Here is a 23,073-nt window from a genome sequence, read left to right as displayed (position 1 = left end):
TAGGCTACATCAGCACCGAGCTCACCCCAATATCCCTTTGGGTATGTTCACTGTGTACAGGATATCTTTACAGTAGGCTACATCAGCACCGAGCTCACCCCAATATCCCTTTGGGTATGTTCACTGTGTACAGGATATCTTTACAGTAGGCTACATCAGCACCGAGCTCACCCCAATATCCCTTTGGGTATGTTCACTGTGTACAGGATATCTTTACAGTAGGCTACATCAGCACCGAGCTCACCCCAATATCCCTTTGGGTATGTTCACTGTGTACAGGATATCTTTACAGTAGGCTACATCAGCACCGAGCTCACCCCAATATCCCTTTGGGTATGTTCACTGTGTATAGGATATCTTTGACTATCAACCCAACCTCAGAGCATGAGTAGGTCCAATCAACACCAGGCCTGCCCCAGAGTGCGAGTCAGTCTTAACCAGCAAGCTCCAAGATACAGACTCGTGAAGGCATCTTCTAGGAATCTATGGTGACATGCAGAATTTTAGTTCTGGACCAGCCCTTCAAAACCAAGCTCATCTTCAAAACCAAGCTCACCTTCAAAACCAAGCTCATCTTCAAAACCAAGCTCATCTTCAAAACCAAGCTCATCTTCAAAACTAAGCTCATCTTCAAAACCAAGCTCATTTTCCATTCACTGATTTCATTTCATTTTGTTTCGTTTCATTTCCTTCCACCTTTTATCAGTAACCACCATCTGACCCTTAGGAGATCAGTCTGTGGAAGTTCAAGAGGCCTCGCAATAAACCAATGCACTGGGCCGTGTAAGCCAGATTCAATGAGATACCTCCAATGAAGCAGAGCCTGATTGAGAAATTCCTCCTGTAATTATCAGATGAGGGGAAAATGAAAAGATATTCTTGTTTATCATTTGGGTAACAAGGCGTAAAATGTTCTTATGATGAGGTTGAATCACCCAAGAGCCAGATATGTTAGGTATGCCTAGTTATCACAGGTTACCAGAATGTTTCATAGCTTAGGCAGGTAACGTACAAATAACAACATTCACCTTCAAGAGGTGGCTCCGCATTCTGGAGAATTTTTCAATCAAATTGCAATTTCATTTTCGCAAGTCAAGTTTATTCGGTAATTCCATGAAAATGAAACGCTTTTGAAAATTTGTGGGTTTGCAGTGAAAGCTGTGATGGTATTGCTTGGTCAAGAAGAGAGAAAGACCGTTCCAAGCTCACCCTGCTCAGTTTCGAACTTGCTTTACCCACACGCCTCACTGATGAAAGAAGTTAGTGTCGAGGTAATTTACCAGTATACTGACCACAAATTAGGCTAGAATAGCACAAATTTGGCCAGAGACGACATTAGCAACTTTCAAGGATTATCGCAAATCCCAAACTCCCACAGCAGTGATACAATCTTCTCGCATAGCTGATCAGTGGCCGTTCACGAATCTAGGCACGCGTCAAGGAACTCGAAGCAATAGCAACAAACTTTGGTAAGATATACATGGAAAAAATGATGGGGTCCCCTGCTGATCTCTGATGGCCCTGGAAAGCTACTGATGATGCTTAGGTCAGTGTTTGTGGTCATTACCACGGAAACGCATTAACGGACGCAAGTCATTAGAATGACCATGCTAGCGAAGTCCGAGACCGACAGCAGATTAGGAAATTTTCCATTTGTCGGTCCGTCATTAGGTTTCCTGGCGTTTGAAGTTTGTAACGTGCGAGTGGTATTCCCGCGCGGCCGATACGTTTGATCTGCGCCCGGATTCATTAGTCAATAACCTGAACGTGTTTTATTGAAGCAGGTCAGGTTCAGTTTGTTTCACTGGTCATTGCGTATGGTCAGTCCGCCGACTCTCCAACATCCTGACGCTTCTACCCTTCTGAATACACAACGACTTGTTGAAAGTGTTTTTGGTGTGAAAAAACACAAACTGACGGTCATCGCTAATTGTTCTATGGCCTTTTTTCAGATGAAAGAAAGAAGTCTGTGAATACTGATAAAAAGTGTGTTTTAGCAACAAGAAGAATTAATCTTTATGTCACTTGTATCGACTGAGCAGTGCGAACATCTAAGTTAGGGTGACTCAGACTGTGACACCAGGGTGCTCTACTTGGGTCAAGGGTGAACTCCGCATCTCAAAGACTTCCTATTCCTATAATAGACTCATCTTTTTTTACAAGAACGTTTCTCGTCGATTTTTTATCATGAAGGTGTGAGGCATCCACTTTAACAGGCAGTGGCACACCGCTAGTCATACACCACATTAAGGTGTGGCACCAGTCGCACACCTTCCTAACCTTTGTCATATTTGAGTTGACGGGGAGCCACTGTCAAAGAAGGTTTTGAAATCAATGTTCGTATATTCCTGTGGCAAATGGCGAATCGGTGGAGCATTCGACCGAGCATTCGACCGACAGTCTAAAGATGTTTTGCAATTTGTCGGCCTGCTTGTTGATTGTGAGTGATGCGGACCATGGGGCATACTGGTCAGGCAGTTTGAATAATACGAATAATCATCGAGTCTCCCAGCTGACCACTGCTACATTGTTATGAATCACCAATCAGCAGAGTAATGAAGCTTCTTTCAGTACTGCAACCAGTGTTACACAAGACTGCTTCCATGTCTAATCAGCTTGAAGGAGATAACATGCCGCAAGTCGTTCGCGTGGAAATATCATGCCTCCTTTACTGGAGAGTTACGTAAGATGTTCGCCAGTCAGGGGTCACTTGGAATCGGCAGTAAAACAATCATAATTGAAGAGGAACAGAATGATGTATTGTTCAGTTGGAAGAGGCTACTGGAAACGATATTGAAACCATAGCAGATGCTGGCTACAATCTGCAACAAAGAGTGAATCTCCCTGAGCCTCTCATTCCTCCTAAAGTCTCGTCTTGCATTGACTACTTTAAGGCTACTTCATGACTACTTTACCACTGATTTTTAGTGACTACTTCATGACTACTTTACACCTTTAAGACTACTTCATGACTACTTTACAACTGATTTTTAGTGACTACTTCATGACTACTTTACACCTTTAAGACTACTCTATGACCACTTCATGACTTTTAAAAATACTCTTTATGGCTACTTTATGCCTACTCTAAGAGTCTTTATGACAACATTAAGATTGATTCCTTGGATTATCACACTACTTGTTTTGATGCGGTGGTCTCAAATCCGGGAAAATGCAACACTTTGATAAGTCAATTTTGAAGACAACCAAAATCAGAAAGAGCAGATTTGTGCGAGTTCATAACTGACAAAGATATTTCAAGTCCAAGGCTTATGAACTGTCCCAGTGTCTCCACCAAGCTTTGCTCTTATAGTACCAGTGTACATGTACATGAACATATTGTGAATACATTTAATAGATGGCCATCTCCCCATACCCACTCCAGCTATCTCCCCATACCCACTCCAGCTATCTCCCCATACCCACTCCAGCTATCTCCCCATACCCACTCCAGCTATCTCCCCATACCCACTCCAGCTATCTCCCCATACCCACTCCAGCTATCTCCCCATACCCACTCCAGCTATCTCCCCATACCCACTCCAGCTATCTCCCCATACCCACTCCAGCTATCTCCCCATACCCACTCCAGCTATCTCCCCATACCCACTCCAGCTATCTCCCCATACCCACTCCAGCTATCTCCCCATACCCACTCCAGCTATCTCCCCATACCCATTCCAGCTATCTCCCCATACTCACTCCAGCTATCTCCCCATACCCACTCCACTTTCAAAGGCACCATCACCTTTTAAACAGACCGACAAGCATGAAAATGATGACGAGAGAACAACGCCCTGATCAAGCCATCACTACCAGAATAGGACACGCTGTAATTACCTTATTGAAGCCACTCCACAAATTACCTGAAGTGCCAATATCTTTTTATATCAGCCACTAAATGATCGACACTCATTTTTCTACCCAACAAAAAGATTGATATTCACATAAAAAGAATAACTTAACAACAAAAAACACCATTTTCCCACCAAACTGACTAACCCAGAGCGTCTTTGAGACTTGCCTTCATGACAAAAACTCACTCGGCATCCAGGCGAGATTTGATATGTAATGTAGCACGAAGCCAAGCATCGTGAAGACTTCTGAACCCTCAGTCCCGAACAGCTGCAGCAGCAACCCTGGTTGCCAGCAGCGGAGGCTGGACCGCCATATTATAGCAAATATGATCCTTTTAATCACACCGTAACAGTCTAAATAAAAAGACTCCACACAATGGACTAGGACACACGCTGCTGGGCTTTTCACTCAGACACGCGTCATATTCATGGCCGATTTGTAGCTGTTTCAGCCGTGATCAAAGCATGACATATGGTTCAGGAAGAATCATTTTCCGCTTCGCCGCACGCTTTATGCGTCATTGTGCAGTTCGTGGGTGATGTATTGTCCCTGCTCGGTAGCAAAAAGTCAGCGTAGGGAGGAATTTCACGCTCCATAAGATAAACAGTTGTGCTTAGGTTATAATGGCCGGCACGGGCAGAAATCACGGCAGACAATGCGCTGTTCAAAATGAAAGAGAGATTTTGTTAGAGTTACAACCATGCTAAGAGGTCACTAAAACAGCACTAAAAGTTCAATGCCAAATTATTTTAGATGATCTTGCTTTCCAGCCCCTGACCACCATGACAAGCCACCTTGTGTTCCAGCCCCTGACCACCATTACAAGCCACCTTGTGTCCCAGCCCCTGACCACCATGACAAGCCACCTTGTGTTCCAGCCCCTGACCACCATGACAAGCCACTTTGTGTTCCAGCCCCTGACCACCATTACAAGCCACCTTGTGTTCCAGCCCCTGACCACCATGACAAGCCACCTTGTGTTCCAGCCCCTGACCACCATGACAAGCCACCTTGTGTTCCAGCTCCTGACCACCATGACAAGCCACCTTGTGTTCCAGCCCCTGACCACCATGACAAGCCACCTTGTGTTCCAGCCCCTGACCACCATGACAAGCCACCTTGTGTTCCAGCCCCTGACCACCATTACAAGCCACCTTGTGTTCCAGCCCCTGACCACCATGACAAGCCACCTTGTGTTCCAGCCCCTGACCACCATGACAAGCCACCTTGTGTTCCAGCCCCTGACCACCATGACAAGCCACCTTGTGTTCCAGCCCCTGACCACCATGACAAGCCACCTTGTGTTCCAGCCCCTGACCACCATGACAAGCCACCTTGTTTTCCAGCCCCTGACCACCTTATTGGTGAGCATGGTCAACTCACATTCTCTTAGCCGGTTCTTTGATCATGCATCAATCATCAAGTCTCGCTTAATGAGTGTCCGGTAGGAGCCCCGCTGACGAAGTTGATTAGGTCACCACACCAGTCATCAACCACCCGATCTGATTGGAATACGGCCGCTTTTTTTCCCCGCCGAGAGACCACCGCGGCTAGTCCACCTATCTACAAAATTAATGCCTATTTGACATCCGCTAGTCCGAGGGGACGCATTGCCATAATTCATAAACTTGAGAACCATAAAAATGCTTTCAACTTATTTATTTTATACGTCCGGTGTCCCTTATGAGGGAGGTAATGGTCGTAAAGAGATGGCCAGGCCATTTGTCTATTTCCAGACATGCTCAAGCATGTCTAGCGTGAATTTTGGCTAATTATCCGCGGTCTGAGGTGTGTATGATTGATGTGCGGCAAGGTACAACGGGGGAACATAATGAGCGTGGATAGATTGGTGGTCGAATAAGAGAAATTGACTTTGGGAAATGAGAGACCGTGACCAGGCTCTTGGGATGATCGTAACTCCGCCTGGTATAATCGGACACATATCCGTCGCAGAGTGCCGAGAAAATGGTGCATTAAATTTTCACAAGGGTGCAAGGTTGGATAAACCTTAATCTGCGCGTTGATTGGTGAGGTTAGGAAGCGCGCAGGGATTGGGGGATGCCATTACCGGAATCTGAGCCAATGTGCTTGGTCAAGCTAAAGACACGCTTGGGGGTAAATGGCTGAACTGAAGGATTGTAAAGTTCACTGACCAAAGGTCAGGTTTAAAAGTGTCGCAGGATGCCTTTGAAATACAAAACAAGTCTTAAAAGTTTTTTTCTTGCAAGCAATTGTTTTGTTGGAGGCGTTTGTGGTCACCAGGAAGATGAAGCCCAATTGAGTGATTGAGGATGGATAGATACCACAAGGGATTGGGGCGAGGAGGAGAAAATGAAGATTTATTGCAAGAAGTCGGCGGGCTGCTCCACCTGAAGTGGCGCACTATAACAGATCGCAATCCAAACCTGAAAGTATAACCCAAGACTCTTTACTCTCTTATAGTGTGATAAAGGAACCATGTATATCTTTATGGTTCACATCTCTGATGATTTGGCATAAGTAGATATTTTGTAATCTTTTTAAATTTAAAAGTATAAATTTGATCAGTTTCATTCTACAACCTTTATCTCAGCTCCTGACATGATTTAAAGCACAGCTTAGAATGACAGTAAAACAGATTTCTAATTAGTATTTTAAATCAGCATGTTATTGATGTTGGATTAGCCAGTCCAGAACGTGTGCGTTTGTTCACCATTGTTTGTATTTCTGTATCAATCTAATCAAGCATAGATTGTCATTTATGTTGTTAGTTACAAGTTTTCTTGGTGGGTGTCCTTGTGGAGTCATTCAGGTTTTGAACTCCAGACTGGGAACACACAGGATTTCGTTTTTTCCAATCTGTGCTAAATGACATGCCCCACTTGTCCTTAGAAAATTCATAGGATATGAATAATCCTTGCACCCAATTGTCTTGTGGACAAAATGGGGAGAACAATTTTTGGCCAAAATCGTCCTTGGAAAAACTGAGCTGAGGACGAAGTGCCCAAAGGACAAATTTCGGTCTGATAGGGACATAGTTTTCTTGAGCGGGGATGAATTGTCCTTAGTCCTCTCCAACAAAACGTCCCATTTGCAAAATTGCCTGACAAGGACTATTGTTTAGGTGAAGTGGATCAACCAGCCCTTATGAAATCACACTCAATACAAAGCTACGCCTATCTGCAAATCACCCCTTGTTAGAACAGTTTGAAACACAGGGTTCATCAAATTCTCTAGTTACAGTGACAGACACTGGCACTGCTGCCTAGTGGAGGAGACCAGAACTAAGGCACTCAAACTCGATAATGGCTTGGCCGTGCTGTCCAGGATTGCAATCAGTGTTGCCATTTGGGACTGAGCCAATAAAATTGCTCCAACATTAGACATATTTCATGAGATATGTATATTTACTCATTACGGTACCCCCACCCTATCCCTAGTGCACAGTACAGTATGTACCAACAGTAACAGCACTGTATGGTGCACTCCAGAGATACAATCTGATGTTAGTATATAAAACATTGCGGCGGTGATTTCTGAACTCGACTTAATTGCCAGCCTCTTGACTGTATAGTAACACCAAGGCATTGCCAAGGGTCTCATCTAAAACATACATCATTGACATCATCAGTATCAGTGAGTCAGTGTATCACAACTATTTCTCTTTCTTGTCACTTGTGCACCAACTGCTCAGCCTTACTTGGGAAACAACATTTGAACCATCAGCTTTAAATTCTTATCTCATGCCATTGTGAACCCTAGCCCTTTTGTGATGATGCTATGTTGACCATGTAGCATGCACATACATGGATAGCCTGTATACATGTAGTGCATTGAACCGTGAACAGCTGCCACGCCGGAAGAAAACCACCCACAATGCTCAATATTCTCCCTTCTGTGAACACACAATAACTTAAAAGTCCTAATTACCTGCATTACTTGGACACACGCATCATTTCTCGCACGTAATCGATCGTAATTGATCCCAGCATGACCCGTTTGCACCTATTTAAAGTCGGTCAACCGTGAACACCTTCAATAGTGCCGCCATGTTGATTTCGCTATCGCGACAGTGGTGACGTCATACCAGGAAGTGAATGAAATGTAAACAAATGCACGTGGTATGTTTGGGTAGTGCTAATTGCCCGTCATTTGGTATGGCAATCTTGACGCTAGAGGCGCTGATTTCGCTCCGCGACCGGACACCGGAAGCTTACGCCCCCAAATCGAGATTGCCGTCAAGTACGGCAGGGTCTATTCTACAGCTATGGACCAGACTTTACAGATCTTGTTTTTTGGCTCTCACTTTTTTATTAGTGGAGATTTTCAGAAAATCTAAAGTGATAATAGACCAAAAACGATTTCCGCATATGCTCAGAAAGAATTTTTTGAAAAAAATTAAATTTTAGTACCTAGATTTTGAAGAAATAAAAGTCTGTAATTCACAGAATTCTAAATAAGAAAAAACAGACCAACTTCAAAGGCAAATTAATATATTTTAAAAACATTTTTTAAATAAAAGATTTATGTGCGGAGACTGGTGAAAGAGTCTATATGTTTAGCGCTCTGCATGCTAACACTGAACGGCTCCTGGTTGAGTTTGTAGTTTGCTTTCTCTTGTCAATGAGAATGTCTTTTGGCTCTCTCTTGCACCTGTCCCCCCCCCCCCCCCCCCCCGTTACTGGACTAAGCACAGCAAGACTTAGAGTAACCAGACTGGTGACTACCTTGGATGCCCTAACGCTAACAGTTCCTGACTGTGGCGGTCCATTGCGGTCACAATTGCCCAATTCTCTTATATAACGTTGAACGGGAATGAATTCCCGTTGAACAGCATTTAGGATTGTTAAAACCTAAACAAAGCACCGCAGAGATACCACATAGGAGCCTAACAGCTCCTTACATAGTTTGCAGTTCGTCATCTACATGTATCTTGTTACCTGTAGAAATGACTTTCGGTCAATGAGACAGTAGTGCACCATAGGCCTATCTCTTCTGGATGTGCCCTCCCCTTCATAGCTCCCCATGTTGCCAGAGAGTGTACCAGCGAGAGATAGAGTGTGCCATCCCCCTTCACTGTGCGTACTCTGTCTGATCTAGATGTGTACTCTCCCAACGTAGTGCACCTGTTATTACAGGGTGGACCTTGTCTCCACCCTTAGGAAAAATGTGTCTCATTTTCACCTGGTGAATACCTGATCATTTTCATAAAGGGACAGCATGAAATCAGATCACCAGACCTGAGGAGACAGCAGATACTGCAACAACCATACCATATAACCAGACCTGATAATACAGCATATGCTGTCACAACCAGACCTGTTAGACAGGAATGGTGGCACAACCAGACCTGATAATACAGCAAATGCTGTCACAACCAGACCTGTTAGACAGGAAATGCTGGCACAACCAGACCTGAAGAGATTGCAGATGCTGCCACAAGTCCAACCAGACCTGACGAGATTGCAGATTGCCAATTTGTCTTCAGGGCAGGCAATTATTCTAAGATTTGTCTCTGGCTCAGGTAGAGACGAAGGCAATTTAATGAGACTTCTGCTAGAAAACCAGCTGATGGATGTCTCCAGGGCAGTCAGACGGAGGTCTCTAGCTCAGTCCGAGCTAGACTGATATTTTCAGGGCAGAAAGAGGTGGAGGCTCCCAGAGCCCATCCAATGGATTCTCCAGCCAAGTCAGTGACCAAGTTGGAACTGTACATCTCCATGCAGGGTTTGACTCTTTGTCAATTACTGAATCAACAAACCTTTCTCAAAGAAACGGAAGCAAATACTCTTGTAAAATGACCAAAGTTTATTTTCTCCATGACATATAAGATTTGAATTGTAACGCAATGGCTATTCAGGTATGAGGTGAATGTTATATACAAGTACGATGACAGCGACACAATTTTAATGATATGCTGAACGAACTACAATGGCGAAATACATACATGAAAGAGAAATATTGTCACACTAGGAATAAGGAACAGTAAACAAGACATTATAAAGGTTTGGGGGTCTTCGTTTTGTAGATGGGTATGCGTTTTGTAGCTCGGGGTCTTCGTTTTGTAGATGGGTATGCGTTTTTGTAGCTCGGGGGTCTTCGTTTTGTAGATGGGTCTGCGTTTTGTAGCTCGGGGGTCTTCGTTTTGTAGATGGGTCTGCGTTTTTGTAGCTCGGGGTCTTCGTTTTGTAGATGGGTCTGCGTTTTGTAGCTCGGGGGTCTTCGTTTTGTAGATGGGTCTGCGTTTTTGTAGCTCGGGGGTCTTCGTTTTGTAGATGGGTCTGCGTTTTGTAGCTTTGGTGGTCTTCGTTTTGTAGATGGGTCTGCGTTTTGTAGCTCGGGGGTCTTGGTTTTGTAGATGGGTCTGCGTTTTGTAGCTCGGGGGTCTTGGTTTTGTACAGGTCTGCGTTTTGTACAGGTCTGCGGTCCCTGATTTTCGGATTGTATACAACCCCCAAAGCACTATCAGAGTTGTGTGCTGGCAGTATAATCATTGCTAGGTCCATCAGTTTTGTCATCAATCTGGCCAGTCCCTGAAGGACGGTCCGACTTGGTAGCACATTCACCAAGGGCAACACCATCCTGTGGTCCATCATCAGTCCCAAGTCCATCATGTCGTCTCTGTGCTAGAGACCTCTTTCGAACAACAATCTCCAAATCAGGAGCCTTTTCGTTCTGTGGGAAAAATTCAATGTCATTTAAATCTGTCATCGTTATGTTATCCTTTGGTACAAACTCTTGTGAAGTGAAACCCATCAAGCTGGTTGTTGGTTCGCTGATAGGTGGCCAATCAGGATCAGCCGTTAGCTCATGTTCGATGGACTGATAAGGGTTGGTGGTCTGTTTCTTCTTGCAAGCTCGGCGTAATGAACGCTTCACAGCCTCGTTATCCAAGATAAACATCTGGAACGTAAACAGATTATTAATCATTGGTGGCCTATTGATTGAATACAACAACATCCAATATTAAGATATGTTTAAGACCAATCAGATGAGAGGGGCACTGGTGTCATGGTCCAGGGTCCTCAGTCAATCAGTGTACAATGGTTCTTGCATCTTGTGAGATAAGCTACACGTCCAACCACAGGGAGCAATCTTGACCAACTGACTTCTCTATTACTATGATGACCACTGCGAATCACCTGTATGCAGGGGCGCTTCAGCAAAACTGTCAGTGAAATATGGTCTCACCTGTACGATAAGACTGACCAAGAAGTTCATGAGAACAATTCCGACAGTCAAGATACGATACACCATGGATGGGACTGGTTTAAGCTGAAACAGAAAATAAACTTGACTTTGGTAACTATTTTTGAATTGACCATCCAGAGGAAATCGGGATTTAAAGTTCGCTCATCCATCCCAGCAGTTTGTGTACAGGGATGCTGGATGGAAAAGTAAACCTTACATTCTCAAGATGGAAAGGATGAGTAGATGAGTGAGCCTACCAGTAACATCCTTGGTTACTACAGTGAGCCTACCAGTAACATCCTTGGTTACTTCAGTGAGCCTACCAGTAACATCCTTGGTTACTTCAGTGAGCCTACCAGTAACATCCTTGGTTACTTCAGTGAGCCTACCAGTAACATCCTTGGTTACTACAGTGAGCCTACCAGTAACATCCTTGGTTACTACAGTGAGCCTACCAGTAACATCCTTTCTTACTACAGTACAGTTCAAGTGTCTTCAGTCTATTGACATCCCAGGGATGAATTTTACAAATTTCCCCCCAAAATTTTGAAATTTTACTAAATTTATTTGACTAGGAACATTCATATCCGGGACAAGTTTAATCTCAGGTCATTCGATGTTGACAAAACTGCTCTGTTGCACATTGCTGACCAAACAACTTGTCAGACTGGTCTGATTTAGAATCTCAATAAAGTGTGTTCAAGTACATCTCACCTCGAGAAACTGTGCTAAGCCATCTGTCGGATAGATAGCAATGAAGAGGGTTAATCCAAGGATAATGATCAGGTTTACCATGAACAACCCTGAAAAAGGACGATCAGACGTTACATCATTGTGTCAATACAGGGTAGACAGTGGCTAGAGCACTCAGCATCGTCAGGAGGTCGGGGGTTCGACTCTTTGAAGGAATTCCTCCATGGCCATATAACTGGGGGTACAGTACAACGTGAGTCTTCTGGGAGTTGATGTGGAGTAATCTGGACTGAAACAACCGGTGCACTTACAGTTGGTGAAGAAGTGCTTTCTGTAGGGAGCACCATTGGAGAAGATGACCGCCAGCAACATATACTGGAAGGTGGAGGCGATGAAGACCGCAGCGTTCTCATGACTCATGTAGCTATCATCCTCATTATCAGAGAAATACCTCTCAAACCTGGAAGGCATATGAGCTGTTAGACATTTGATAACTTGCACCTCGCGTGGGGTTTAAGAATTAGCTAATTAAAAACCTAATTAGTATTGGTGATTGCCAAAACTATGTAATTAACAACAACTATTGACAATGACTACAACATTTATGCCATCTGAAAAACTATCTGTTTATTTGACAAGTGTCACTCCAGGTGAGAAAAGACGAACTGCAAGCACACAAACAGTTCCTGTTTATTACTGTGGGACATGTGATGCATTGTGACGCTTCAGCCTTCAACCTCCTTACCAAGGTTGTTCCCGTACGAGGAAGAATGCCTGCACCTGTACAATCATCACGATCACCGTATGGAAGAGAATCGATATGATTGGCCCGATGCTCGCCAATTTGACGGTCGGTGGTTCCTTCACAAGCATCGGGTAAGCCTCCGTGTAACCAACTGAAATATTCAAAACATAGCTTCAGGAGTCATGGAAACCTTACGACTCATTTAGTGAATATGATAATTCACGGGTGAGTGACGATAAATTTTGTTTCGAATCTATTGGTACCCCACTGTGACTGTCCCGGCCTGACCTGAAACTCAAACACTAAACCAAGTGCTTGTATTTTACATAAGGTCAAAAGGCCAGCAATGGGAGGATGGGCCTTTAGGCTTGAAACTGCATGCACTACCAGCTCAGAGCAGACGTCCAAGTAAGATAGACTGGACATGGTCGATGACTCACATGTGATGCTGAGAGAAGACACGAGAAGTAAATCACAAAACAAGAATTCGAAATCAGTCATGTTGGCATCGATCCAATAAAGGAGCATGACAGTGATGAACTGGACAAAACTGGCACAGCCGAGGTACTTAAACACACCAAAAGAGGTCACTAGCGCTCCTCTGCCCTCCCTGCAATGAAAGGGGTTAACAATCAATGAACCTGAATAACTGGCACTGATTATGGAAACTCTGGCGTACGATTATCATGAATAAAACAGTGAGCAACCTGCTGCTAGTGAGTACGGATGATGTGACTGTAATGTATTTTGATCTAACATTACTCTCACAGCAATTGGGGCAATGAGGACACACTCTAAAGCTAGTTACTGATAGAACAATGGGTATTGCCTCACAGACAAACAACCCACCTGATGACAGTAGGTATACACTTGATATTCGCCTCTTTGCTCGTGAACGGTGAGGCCAACGATGCCTCAGCTTCAGACAGGGATATCCCCGTGTGGGCGGTACGTAACGCGCCACAATCATTCGCACCATCTCCACACATGCCAACATAATACCCAACCTCTTGGAGCGCCTCGATCAGTTGTGCCTTCTGTTCTGGAGACATCCGTGCAAACACAGTACCCCGTACCACAAGCTGGAATGAGAGATAGTCAACTTCACAGCATCGGACAGATAGTGGGGTACGGCTGACCAAGTCATTTCTGATGAGGACCAATTTGCTGCAAGTGAGAGCAGGTGAGGGCAGAGCCATCTGTTTTCTAAAAGAAAGAGATCGAGCTCATCATTTGTTCGATTTAAGAATCGTGAAAAAGCTAATAATTATTTCTTGTGAATGCCATCTGAGCACAGGGCTTATCAGAAAAGAGTTCAAAGAGTTTCCCACTAAATACATGAGACTTTAGCATTTCTGGTAGCAAACCTTAGGAATGAGGTGCGGGAAGTGCTGTCTCAAAGAGGCCCATGATTTGCCGTCGATGGCAAAGTGGTATTTTAGCTCTGGCGGAGGCAACTCACACAGAACAACAGTGTCCTGAAAACAACCAAAATCACATGATGTTAGCTTGGCAACATATTAGAAGGTAGATAATATCATTCTCATATTGACAATGCTATTTCTATCACATTGAAAAGATGCAACAGTGTTGTTCTATTTCACAGCTCTGCAAATCTCGGTCCTGAAAGCTCTCCAAATCAGATATCAGGTTACCAACACATCAGAGATGAATTCGTTCTCTCAATACCAATACTGTTCCTTTCGACCAGACACATACAATTATCGTTTTTGTAGCGCTGCTAACCTTGGTCCCATGACCATATTCTTATTGTATTAAAGCCAGGGGTCAGTTCAACGACTGTTACAGTTAGGTGGCAAGCTAGAAGTTGAACCCCAAACCTCCTGGCTCTGAGTTTCACACTTCTGTCACTGGCCCAGGGAGACTGCGGTGCTGAGTTTTGTCATCTTACTAACAGCGAGCCCAAGTTGAAACATTCCTTATCTTGCCTTCCAACCATTCAAACACGGCCCAAACCTCCAGTTTCAAGTGATACTCTCATAGACTGACCTTGGTAGGTTGTGAATTCATATCATCTATGGTCACCCGCTTGTTCTCATCAGCGTAGACAAATTCAACCCTCGCTGGTTTATCATCACTAGGGGGCAGCACATTGACAAGGATGACACGCTCTTGATCACCGACCATGTCACAGTCGACTGCCACACTGACAGCAGTTAGAATATTATCACCTGGAATGTGGCAAAACTACAGGGTTAGGACGATTGGTAAAATATGATCCTTAATTAGCAAAGAGTCAGTAGACTGAAAGTGTCACTGTAATCCCACTGAGACATGACATCATGTTATCATGGCCACTCAAATATCGTACCTGTCACCATCACAGTGCGTATATTAGCCTCCTTCAGCATTCTGATAATAGGTGTCGTCTCTGGCTTGAGTCGATTCTCCATGATCAACAATCCCAGGAAGTTCAAGTCTTTCTCAACCTCCTTGCGCTCGACACGTTGCACCTTGAGGTAACTTAGTTTGAGTGGTTTCCATGCGAGGGCAATTACGCGGTAACCCTGCTGAGTGTAGTGCATCAGTTGTTCAAGGAAATCCTTGGGAACTGGAAAATATTATAGCATAGTGAACAAATGTAAAGGTATTACTATCGATTTTAACCTGGCACAGAGGAATCTGGGGTTAGGGTATAAAAGTATCACTATAGATTACAATGTATGTCATTCCATATAGTCTCCTTCTGCGGCTGCTATAAGCACAACAGTTTGGCATCAGTTGGGATAATTGGCCCAGTAACTCTGGCTAGGGTGGAGGCCGTTGCAAGCTCCCCATGTTTCTGATGACCAACCAAGATGCAAATCATAAGACAGAGGTTGCTAACATGCAGTCTCCTCGGTATTGCAGACTACTCACCTGTTTCTTCTAAACAAAGTGAAGCAATGGTCTCCGGCGCCCCCTTGCTATAAAGATTGTAATGATCATCACCGAGAATACGAGTAATGACCGACATTCTCTGGAGGTTGGAGGAAAATGTGAACTGCTGTACAACACCGATCTCAAACAGAGGAGCCTGAAACAAACTAAACTTATCAAAACTGTCCGAGTGAAATACTATTCCACGTTATGTTCTCAAATGTTGAAATTAACAAACCAGACATATGATACATGCACCATGACATTTGACAATGACTATATCAACCTGGCCTAATCAGTCGTCATACCTCATGTTCCATGCCGTCTGGACCTTGAATCATGTTGCTGTCCGTATTAGGCACGACATCAGGTTGTTTTGGTCTGACAACGGTCGGCATGATGACATCAAACTTGGCCGTGTCTTCACCCGGTTCCTCCACCTCCCAGTTGGTCGCTTCCACCATTTTCAAATCGAGGGGATCACCACATATCTCACCGTCAATGATGGTGAGTGAGTGGCAGCAGGCCATGGTGTAGAGCAAGTGTTCACGTGGCAGCTTTGTCATGTCTTGCTCGGGAGAAACAAACCTGAAGATACAAAGAAAAGTGAACATTTTCATGATTTTTGATTTTGGTGGATCATGTCACCACTATCAAGCTGTTTGGGTGAGTGGATTTGGCGATCTCAAAACATTGCGGGTCAAGATAGGTCACAGTAGGCCTATAAAATACAGGTGGAAACTCCACTTGTTTGTCAACCATTTACAGCATATGTTTATTTATCACCTAAACAACACGCACACCAGCCGACAAGAGAATGCTTTACCTGTTATTTTCCACTGGTACAACTCCCCACATATCCAGGCCATCTTCGGTTAGCGTCCCTGTCTGAAACATGATTTACAGATCATTTAACTAATAGTGTCGCTTCCCCACTTAATTTCATCCCTCCTGAACGTATCATGTTTCTAAAGTCACGTGAAGGGTAGTCCACACCTGATGGCAAACACAAGGCCCCCAACTCACCTTGTCAAAGCAAGCCACATTCACGGTGCCGCAGATGTTGATATGACTCGGACTGATGCAGTACACCTTGGAACGTTTGAGACGATTCATGGCAAACACCACGCCAATCGTCATGGCGGCTGGTAGGGCCGGGTTGACAGCGATCGTAATGACATCAAGTGATCGTATAATGATATGTCCAGCAGCCAGGCCTCGCACAGACTGGAACATGATAAAACAAGTACGATATTGAAGATGCTAAGAATAATTTCTCCGCCGGGGAGAACACCGCATGTGCTAATCACATCCACTTTATTCTTCTTCTGCTAATACTGCTGACACAAGGATAATGGCGTAATATTCCACGAGCATTTACTCTTTCTTAACACAAACACAACACATGGCAGCTTCAACTTCCCAAGTCATCATCAGAATTCTCAAATTTTGACATACCATTAAAACGATTGTGAAGATGAACCCAGCTCCAGCAAGGCATGCCAAGAATGCGACAAACTTCATGGTGTCCTGGTAGAAACGGAAGTCAAGAGGCTTCGGGAATAAAATGGCGCGCACCAGTTCACCTTTCGCTGTCATGAAACCTACAGTAAATGGAGATTAGAACAAGAGCTTAGGACTTTTAAAATGAACAGTTCATAACTCTGGCCCTAAATGGTTTATTGTCCTCCAAACTCTGCCTTAATCGATCCAGAACTGTTTACAATTAGGAAGCAGACGCAAGCCAATGTCCATGCAGTATCATATCACTTGTCAATGAACGAGACATGGGCCAATGACAATGTCCATCAAGGCTGCACGCATCATCAAGGATTGTCAAATTTGTGTTGTTGTTTGACAAGATGTGCAGACCTTCGAAGTGCACCTGGGGTATCATCAGGATGCAGGTCACTCATGATGGTCCAGTCACGTCATTCCATTTCATCTTCATCATCACAACAAGTTTTAATGATCGTAACTTACCAGTTCGAAGCACGACAGCCTTCACCATCTGGTTTCCATAGTAACGTGTCTGGATAACCTTCGTACCGCAGAAGAGGACGTGTTTGGAATGTTCCTTCATGTTGAACGGTGGCGACACCTGGTCCCCTGAGTGGCCGGAGTTTGGTAGTGGTGTCTTGGTCACGGGCACACTCTCACCTGGAACAGTCACAGGGAATGAGACAGGGAAGACATTCTGAGAAGAGACCCTACCCCCCTTCCGTGTATTACAATGGACATGACACATACAAGTTAACTACTGGCACCACCTGGTGTTAGAGGAATGCACCACATAAAGCTAAGGAAAGAAAAATACAAAGAAACGAAGGATGTCTTTAGGACGAGTTTCTTCAGTACCAACAGAACACTGGGAGAGCCTCTCGCCGTCAGTCTATACTTCCAGAGCAATTTGCTTCATCCTTTTTCCTCACACAGAGGGTAGGTTTGGGAGTACGCCATGGTAAATGTATGCTGCTTACCTGTCAGCATGCTCTCATTGACAATACAGTTGCCACTGAGTAGGACAGCATCACACTGCATGATGCAGCCATCACGTGGTATCTCAATCACATCACCCGGCACCAAAATATCAGATGGGACTTGGATGACACCTGAGAATGAACAAATCATGACAATTCAGAGACAAATATGGAAGTTGATCCAATTAACCCCCTTTATAATCTATTGAAGAAAATGGCACTGCATAAAAAAGGCCTAAAATGGCTGGAAAATGTTGTCAGTATTTCACTAGTTCTTGGCCATTGTCGTCCTATTTTGAGGTGTTTGAAGGAGCTGCTCATACAGTGCATCACCAGAGCCTCAAGGACATAGAGTTGTATAGCAATTGTCTGAATAATGTGCTGCATCGACAAAACCCATTTTTACTGCACTCACCCGATTCTCGTAGGACAGTGACGATGCTGGATTGGTCGATGGTGTTCCGTAACGCTCGAAGCATCTGCAACAGATTATTGACAAAGTTAAAGTTATAAATCTCTTTGGTTTATAGTCTGATATCAACTACAATAAAGGTTATCATCAGACTTGACACACTACCCCTGGTCTGTCCTGAAACCGTCACTCAGATGAGCTGTTCAGGGATACTTACCCTTCTTGTCTGAAAGACGGCGACACTGAGCGACAGCAGTGATTCGACCACGATGCACGAGGCATAGATGGTGTATTCGTCAACATACCACAAGGTACAGCTGAAGATTTGGAAGATGTAGAATGGGTTGATGATTTCTTGGAACAACAGTTTGATGACAGGCGTGACATGGACTGGCATAGAATTGGAACCGTACAACACAGATCTGAAAACAAGGTCATTCATTATCAATTCAATCAATTTCTCGCATGGCAACAGTGACGGACCAATGACTAAGGACAGCAGGTGGAGAAATGACGTCAATTTGACATTCAAAATTGTGTTTCCGCACAACTTCTACAGCAATAAGGACAGTAGATCAGAGTTGAGCTGTCACATCCAATCAAAACACATAGCAATCAAAGTAAACTGACTTGCCAAAGGTCGCATGCAATGTTTAGGTAAGGAGTTTGACACCTCACCCATGAGACCGTGTAATCCTTTTGATCACATCTACTCACTTCCTGGCTATTTCAAGGTCTGTTCGTCCAGACTCCCCGATTTGATGGAAATAGCTACACCTCTGGCCGTCCTCAAGGCCCCTGGAATCAAGATCAACATGAAACACATGCCTACAACTTCAAATATTTTGATGGGTTTAAAAAATCTTGAGTATGACATCGAATATGGGTGTGATAGCAGACAATGTTGATGAGGTCTAGCTATTCTAATTCGACCAGTTCTCAAACATACCAACTGACAACTGCTTGAAAGGAGGAGAGCTCCTGTAGGGAGTTCTGGGCATGCAGTGGAAAATGTACAAACTCAGCCGACAAAACAGTTCATGCACAAATTCAGGAGTCTATCTGTCGCACCCTTTACTGTAGATGATGCCCTCGATGTAATTATGACAACTTTCGACACAACATTTGAATATGTCTCCATATTGGACCAATCAGATCATTATCTCCACTGAGAATACGCCTCACGATGAATCTGGAAACATTTTCAACTTACTTGAGCTTTCTGAATGATTGACTCTCCAGGGTCCAGATGAACTTGAGGCGTTTGAGAGAAAAGTAGTGGATCAAGGAAATGGCCTGGAATTAAAGTCAGACGTCATGGAATGGAAGATTTTATGGCATCAAAATTGTATATGTTTTCACCAAAAACTGATTGTTGTCAACTGTGATAATTACCCCCATATTGATTACTAAACGATATCCTCAGGCAGGATCAGTTTCAAGAGGTCAGAGGGAGCAAAGTGGTTCACAGGAAATACATTATGAGTGATCCCCCACTCCCCCAATGACAGGGGGGGGAGGGGGGTTGATGTAAAAAATGGATTAGGCCTGTGCACTCACAACACCTCATAAATGGCAATCATAATAGCTATTTCAGCCAATTTAAATGAGCATAACCTGAGTCTGTCACTGGTCTTGGCTGACTGAATATAGGCCTTTTTGCATCGTCGGATTTTGAAGTCTCTCATTACCCATTTTGGCACTGTTCCTGATGGAAATGTGAAATTAGTTTATGACCATCTTTTGGAAGCGTGGTTCAGTAATTCTAATGAATATCTGCTAGTTTCGGTGGTATGAAGCGAGACACAGGGTATAAATGCTTTCATCTCTTTGTATTCAAATCAATGTCTGCAGCTATCACAAAGCAAACTTCTCAAATCTATTCATTGAAATCTAATCATCTGTGACAACTGATCACAACTCTTACAATGGCACCTATCACAAGACTAACATTTGTAACCATTCAATAGCCATGTTCAAGTGGAACATGGCCTTGGGTCGACCCCAAGTGAATTTTAAAACCAACAATGAATAACCACAAGACCTGCTGGTATTCACCTGAGTTTGAAAATCATGTTGTCTTTTTTTGCAGTTTGGTGTGGGTGTCAGTGGGTGTCAGTGTGAGTCAGTGTGAGTCATTGGGTGTCAGTGGGTGTCAGTGTGAGTCATTGGGTGTCAGTGGGTGTCAGTGTGAGTCATTGGGTATCAGTGTGAGTCATTGGGTGTCATTGGGTGTCAGTGTGAGTCATTGGGTGTCAGTGGGTGTCAGTGTGAGTCAGTGGATGTCAGTGGGTGTCAGTGTGAGTCATTGGGTGTCATTGGGTGTCAGTGTGAGTCAGTGGGTGTCCGTGTGAGTCATTGGGTGTCATTGGGTGTCATTGGGTGTAAGTGTGAGTCAGTGGGTGTCAGTGTGAGTCATTGGGTGTCAGTGGGTGTCAGTGGGTGTCAGTGTGAGTCATTGGGTGTCAGTGGGTGTCAGTGTGAGTCAGTGGGTGTCAATGGGTGTCAGTGTGAGTCAGTGGGTGTCAGTGTGAGTCATTGGGTGTCATTGGGTGTCAGTGTGAGTCAGTGGGTGTCAGTGTGAGTCATTGGGTGTCAGTGGGTGTCAGTGTGAGTCATTGGGTGTCAGTGGGTGTCAGTGTGAGTCAGTGGGTGTCAGTGTGAGTCATTGGGTGTCAGTGGGTGTCAGTGTGAGTCATTGGGTGTCAGTGGGTGTCAGTGTGAGTCAGTGGGTGTCAGTGTGAGTCATTGGGTGTCAGTGGGTGTCAGTGTGAGTCATTGGGTGTCAATGGGTGTCAGTGGGTGTTAGTGTGCTTTTACCTCATCAACTTGAGATTTCGCTTCAACCCCAACACTGCAAATAACAGGGAAATTGAAATTGTACATGCTTTACCATGATGGGGTGCTGTAGTTTGGGCTCGTATAAAGTGCTCTAGAAACACAATGAAAAATGACATATTGGTTACCATTCAAAATAAATGTTCCTAGACAGTGTGACCCACATGTGAATATGAAGGCCTGGGCACCACTTGTCATGCATGATCGTTAAAAAGATGTCAGGTGATGAATGAGAGAAAGTGTTCCACATCAGGATACCAACCATGAACTAAATATCCACGGTGAAGTCTCTTTCTGAACTAGCAAAGTTTGGAGGAAGGAATATTTAAAACTCGACATAAATGTTAAAAATCATTCAGTCCAGAACAAGTTTATGTGACCTCCTGGTCTACATTTTTGACATGGCTTCTGTTGCCTTTATCATCACATGTCATCATGAGCATTAGACGGTCGACTGATCCAGACCAGGGACTAGATTTATTGATGACGTTAGTCCATGACTGCCACCATAGGCAGCCATTTAGTTTCACCGACCTCAAGCTTCTTGGAGGAGGAGAGAGGTACTTGAAGACCAATCACCCCCCCCACCCCCACCCAAATAATCAAGACACAAAACCTACAAGACAATACTTATTTCACTCCTTTATGTCGAGGTTTAATGGATACCTACACATCTACAGTACGTAGACAGAGAATATCTTTCAATTTGCTTGGAGAGTGAATTCATGAGAAAGTGATATCTTACCTGTCACCATCGGGGGTAATGACCTTCACTTTTGCCACAAACACTTGTTTATAGATATCCTGCAAAGAAAACAACAAATGTGGAAGATAATGCTCCAGAAAGTGACAACCAGAATGATCAAGCACCCATGACCCCCTGCCCAAATAGTTTCACAAAATTGCTTTATACTTAGAAATGGGTTTTGATGAGAAGAGTGATATTTTCCAAAATAAGGTCAAAATGTACAACCTTTTTATCAAAATGAAAGGTCAACGTTAAAGTGACGGTGCAGCCCCCACCTTCAAGATGACAGTATCAGCATCCTCCAAGCCACAGCTGATATGTGTTGATGCGATCATCCACTCAGGCTTCCAATGAAAGATCAGACGGAGGAAGCCCAGCGTCAACACGATAGCAATCCATGTCAAGATCTGGCGGCTCTTGTGTAGCTTGTAACCCTCAATCTCCTGCAAGATTTCAAAATAAACATCTGCTAGAAGCAACTCAAGCTGGATATCTCTGACAGCTTCCTCATGTATCGGGATGAAGTGTTGTGACGCACATAATCATGAGCTCTCACAATAACACTCATGCTCGTGTTGGTGAGTTCAGATACGTCATGCGGGACCAACATTGCCAGCAACGATGGATTTGGTGCGACACAATTAGTTTCTGCACCACTCTCATTTCACGTTGCTTGTTTTTCACCAACAGTTACATGAGTGACTATGCCCCCTAGTGGGCTTGTTAGGCACTACATTAACAGTACATACCATCTGATCATCCTCGCCAGGGTTCACATAGCTCTTATCAGGGTCGATTGGAGGAGGGCCCGTCCGAGGGTCAATCACCTTGGTCTTGCCTGCAAATAATCAGTTCTACTGATTCAGCGATAGTTCTATTTGAGAATGTTGTGTAACTTAATCTGACCAACCTGGCTCTTGCCTATGATCTCCCTTTAACACCCAAGGAAGACTGCCTAGTCTCCCTTTAAAACATACACATTAAGTTGTTACCTTTCATCTTCTGAATCCTGGCCTCATGTATAACTATCAACTTGGTCCAATATCGACATTTTTATGCACAACCAAGCAAGATATGAACCGATACATTCAATTAGGAACTGTCTTGGATAGAAGACTTGTCTAAATCCAATGCATTGTGTCAAGCACCAAGTGAATAGAATAGAATTCCACTTGGTTTGGCCACACAATAGGCCTTGGTCTGGGCTAGGCCCTGCATGCGTATAGATGGCAGCAGCTTTCTGGGATCA

The 23,073-nt window shown here is 44.1% G+C and overlaps 2 protein-coding genes across 8 annotated transcripts in view; both read right to left on the bottom strand.

The window, feature by feature from the left end:
- The window catches only part of LOC135497386 (uncharacterized), a 50,839-nt gene extending 42,940 nt beyond the window's left edge, over positions 1-7,899 (bottom strand). For 5 of the 6 annotated variants that reach the window (XM_064787243.1, XM_064787240.1, XM_064787248.1 and 2 more), the window contains exon 1: positions 7,768-7,899. The gene's annotated coding sequence lies outside the window, so the exon portion shown is untranslated. The remainder of the gene's footprint in view (positions 1-7,767) is intronic. The other variant, XM_064787244.1, reaches the window with a different exon arrangement.
- A 1,746-nt stretch (positions 7,900-9,645) lies between these two features.
- On the bottom strand, positions 9,646-22,950 carry LOC135497103 (polyamine-transporting ATPase 13A3-like). 2 transcript variants are annotated; one of them, XM_064786819.1, is made up of 26 exons: positions 22,817-22,950; positions 22,574-22,662; positions 22,100-22,267; positions 21,822-21,880; positions 21,059-21,092; positions 19,452-19,534; positions 18,956-19,036; positions 18,456-18,660; positions 18,242-18,305; positions 17,827-17,958; positions 17,330-17,506; positions 16,805-16,950; positions 16,373-16,573; positions 16,173-16,234; positions 15,655-15,934; positions 15,347-15,503; positions 14,799-15,038; positions 14,477-14,658; positions 13,834-13,944; positions 13,316-13,548; positions 12,907-13,076; positions 12,467-12,617; positions 12,033-12,181; positions 11,743-11,831; positions 11,029-11,112; positions 9,646-10,740 (listed from the first exon to the last, which is right to left on the bottom strand). In XM_064786819.1, the coding sequence occupies exons 1-26, from the start codon at positions 22,821-22,823 to the stop codon at positions 10,303-10,305; spliced, it is 3,792 nt and encodes a 1,263-aa protein (XP_064642889.1). In that variant the 5' UTR covers positions 22,824-22,950; the 3' UTR covers positions 9,646-10,302. The 2 variants fall into 2 exon arrangements, with proteins under 2 accessions (XP_064642889.1, XP_064642890.1); XM_064786820.1 differs by lacking the exons at positions 21,059-21,092; positions 21,822-21,880; positions 22,100-22,267; positions 22,574-22,662; positions 22,817-22,950 and adding an exon at positions 19,856-19,930.
- Between the last annotated feature and the right edge of the window lie 123 nt (positions 22,951-23,073).

Source organism: Lineus longissimus, chromosome 12 (assembly GCF_910592395.1).
Source record: "Lineus longissimus chromosome 12, tnLinLong1.2, whole genome shotgun sequence".
Taxonomy (NCBI): Eukaryota; Metazoa; Nemertea; class Pilidiophora; order Heteronemertea; family Lineidae; genus Lineus; species Lineus longissimus.
This window is presented reverse-complemented; position numbering and strand designations above follow the sequence as displayed.

Bases quoted from the DNA above. Each gene is read 5' to 3' on its own strand.
- LOC135497103 (XM_064786819.1), bottom strand. The intron at 21,881-22,099 runs GTGGGGGCTGCA...TTTTCTTTGCAG, and splicing joins CTGATACTGTCATCTTGAAG to GATATCTATAAACAAGTGTT. The intron at 16,235-16,372 runs GTGAGTTGGGGG...ATCATGTTTCAG, and splicing joins ATGTGGCTTGCTTTGACAAG to ACAGGGACGCTAACCGAAGA.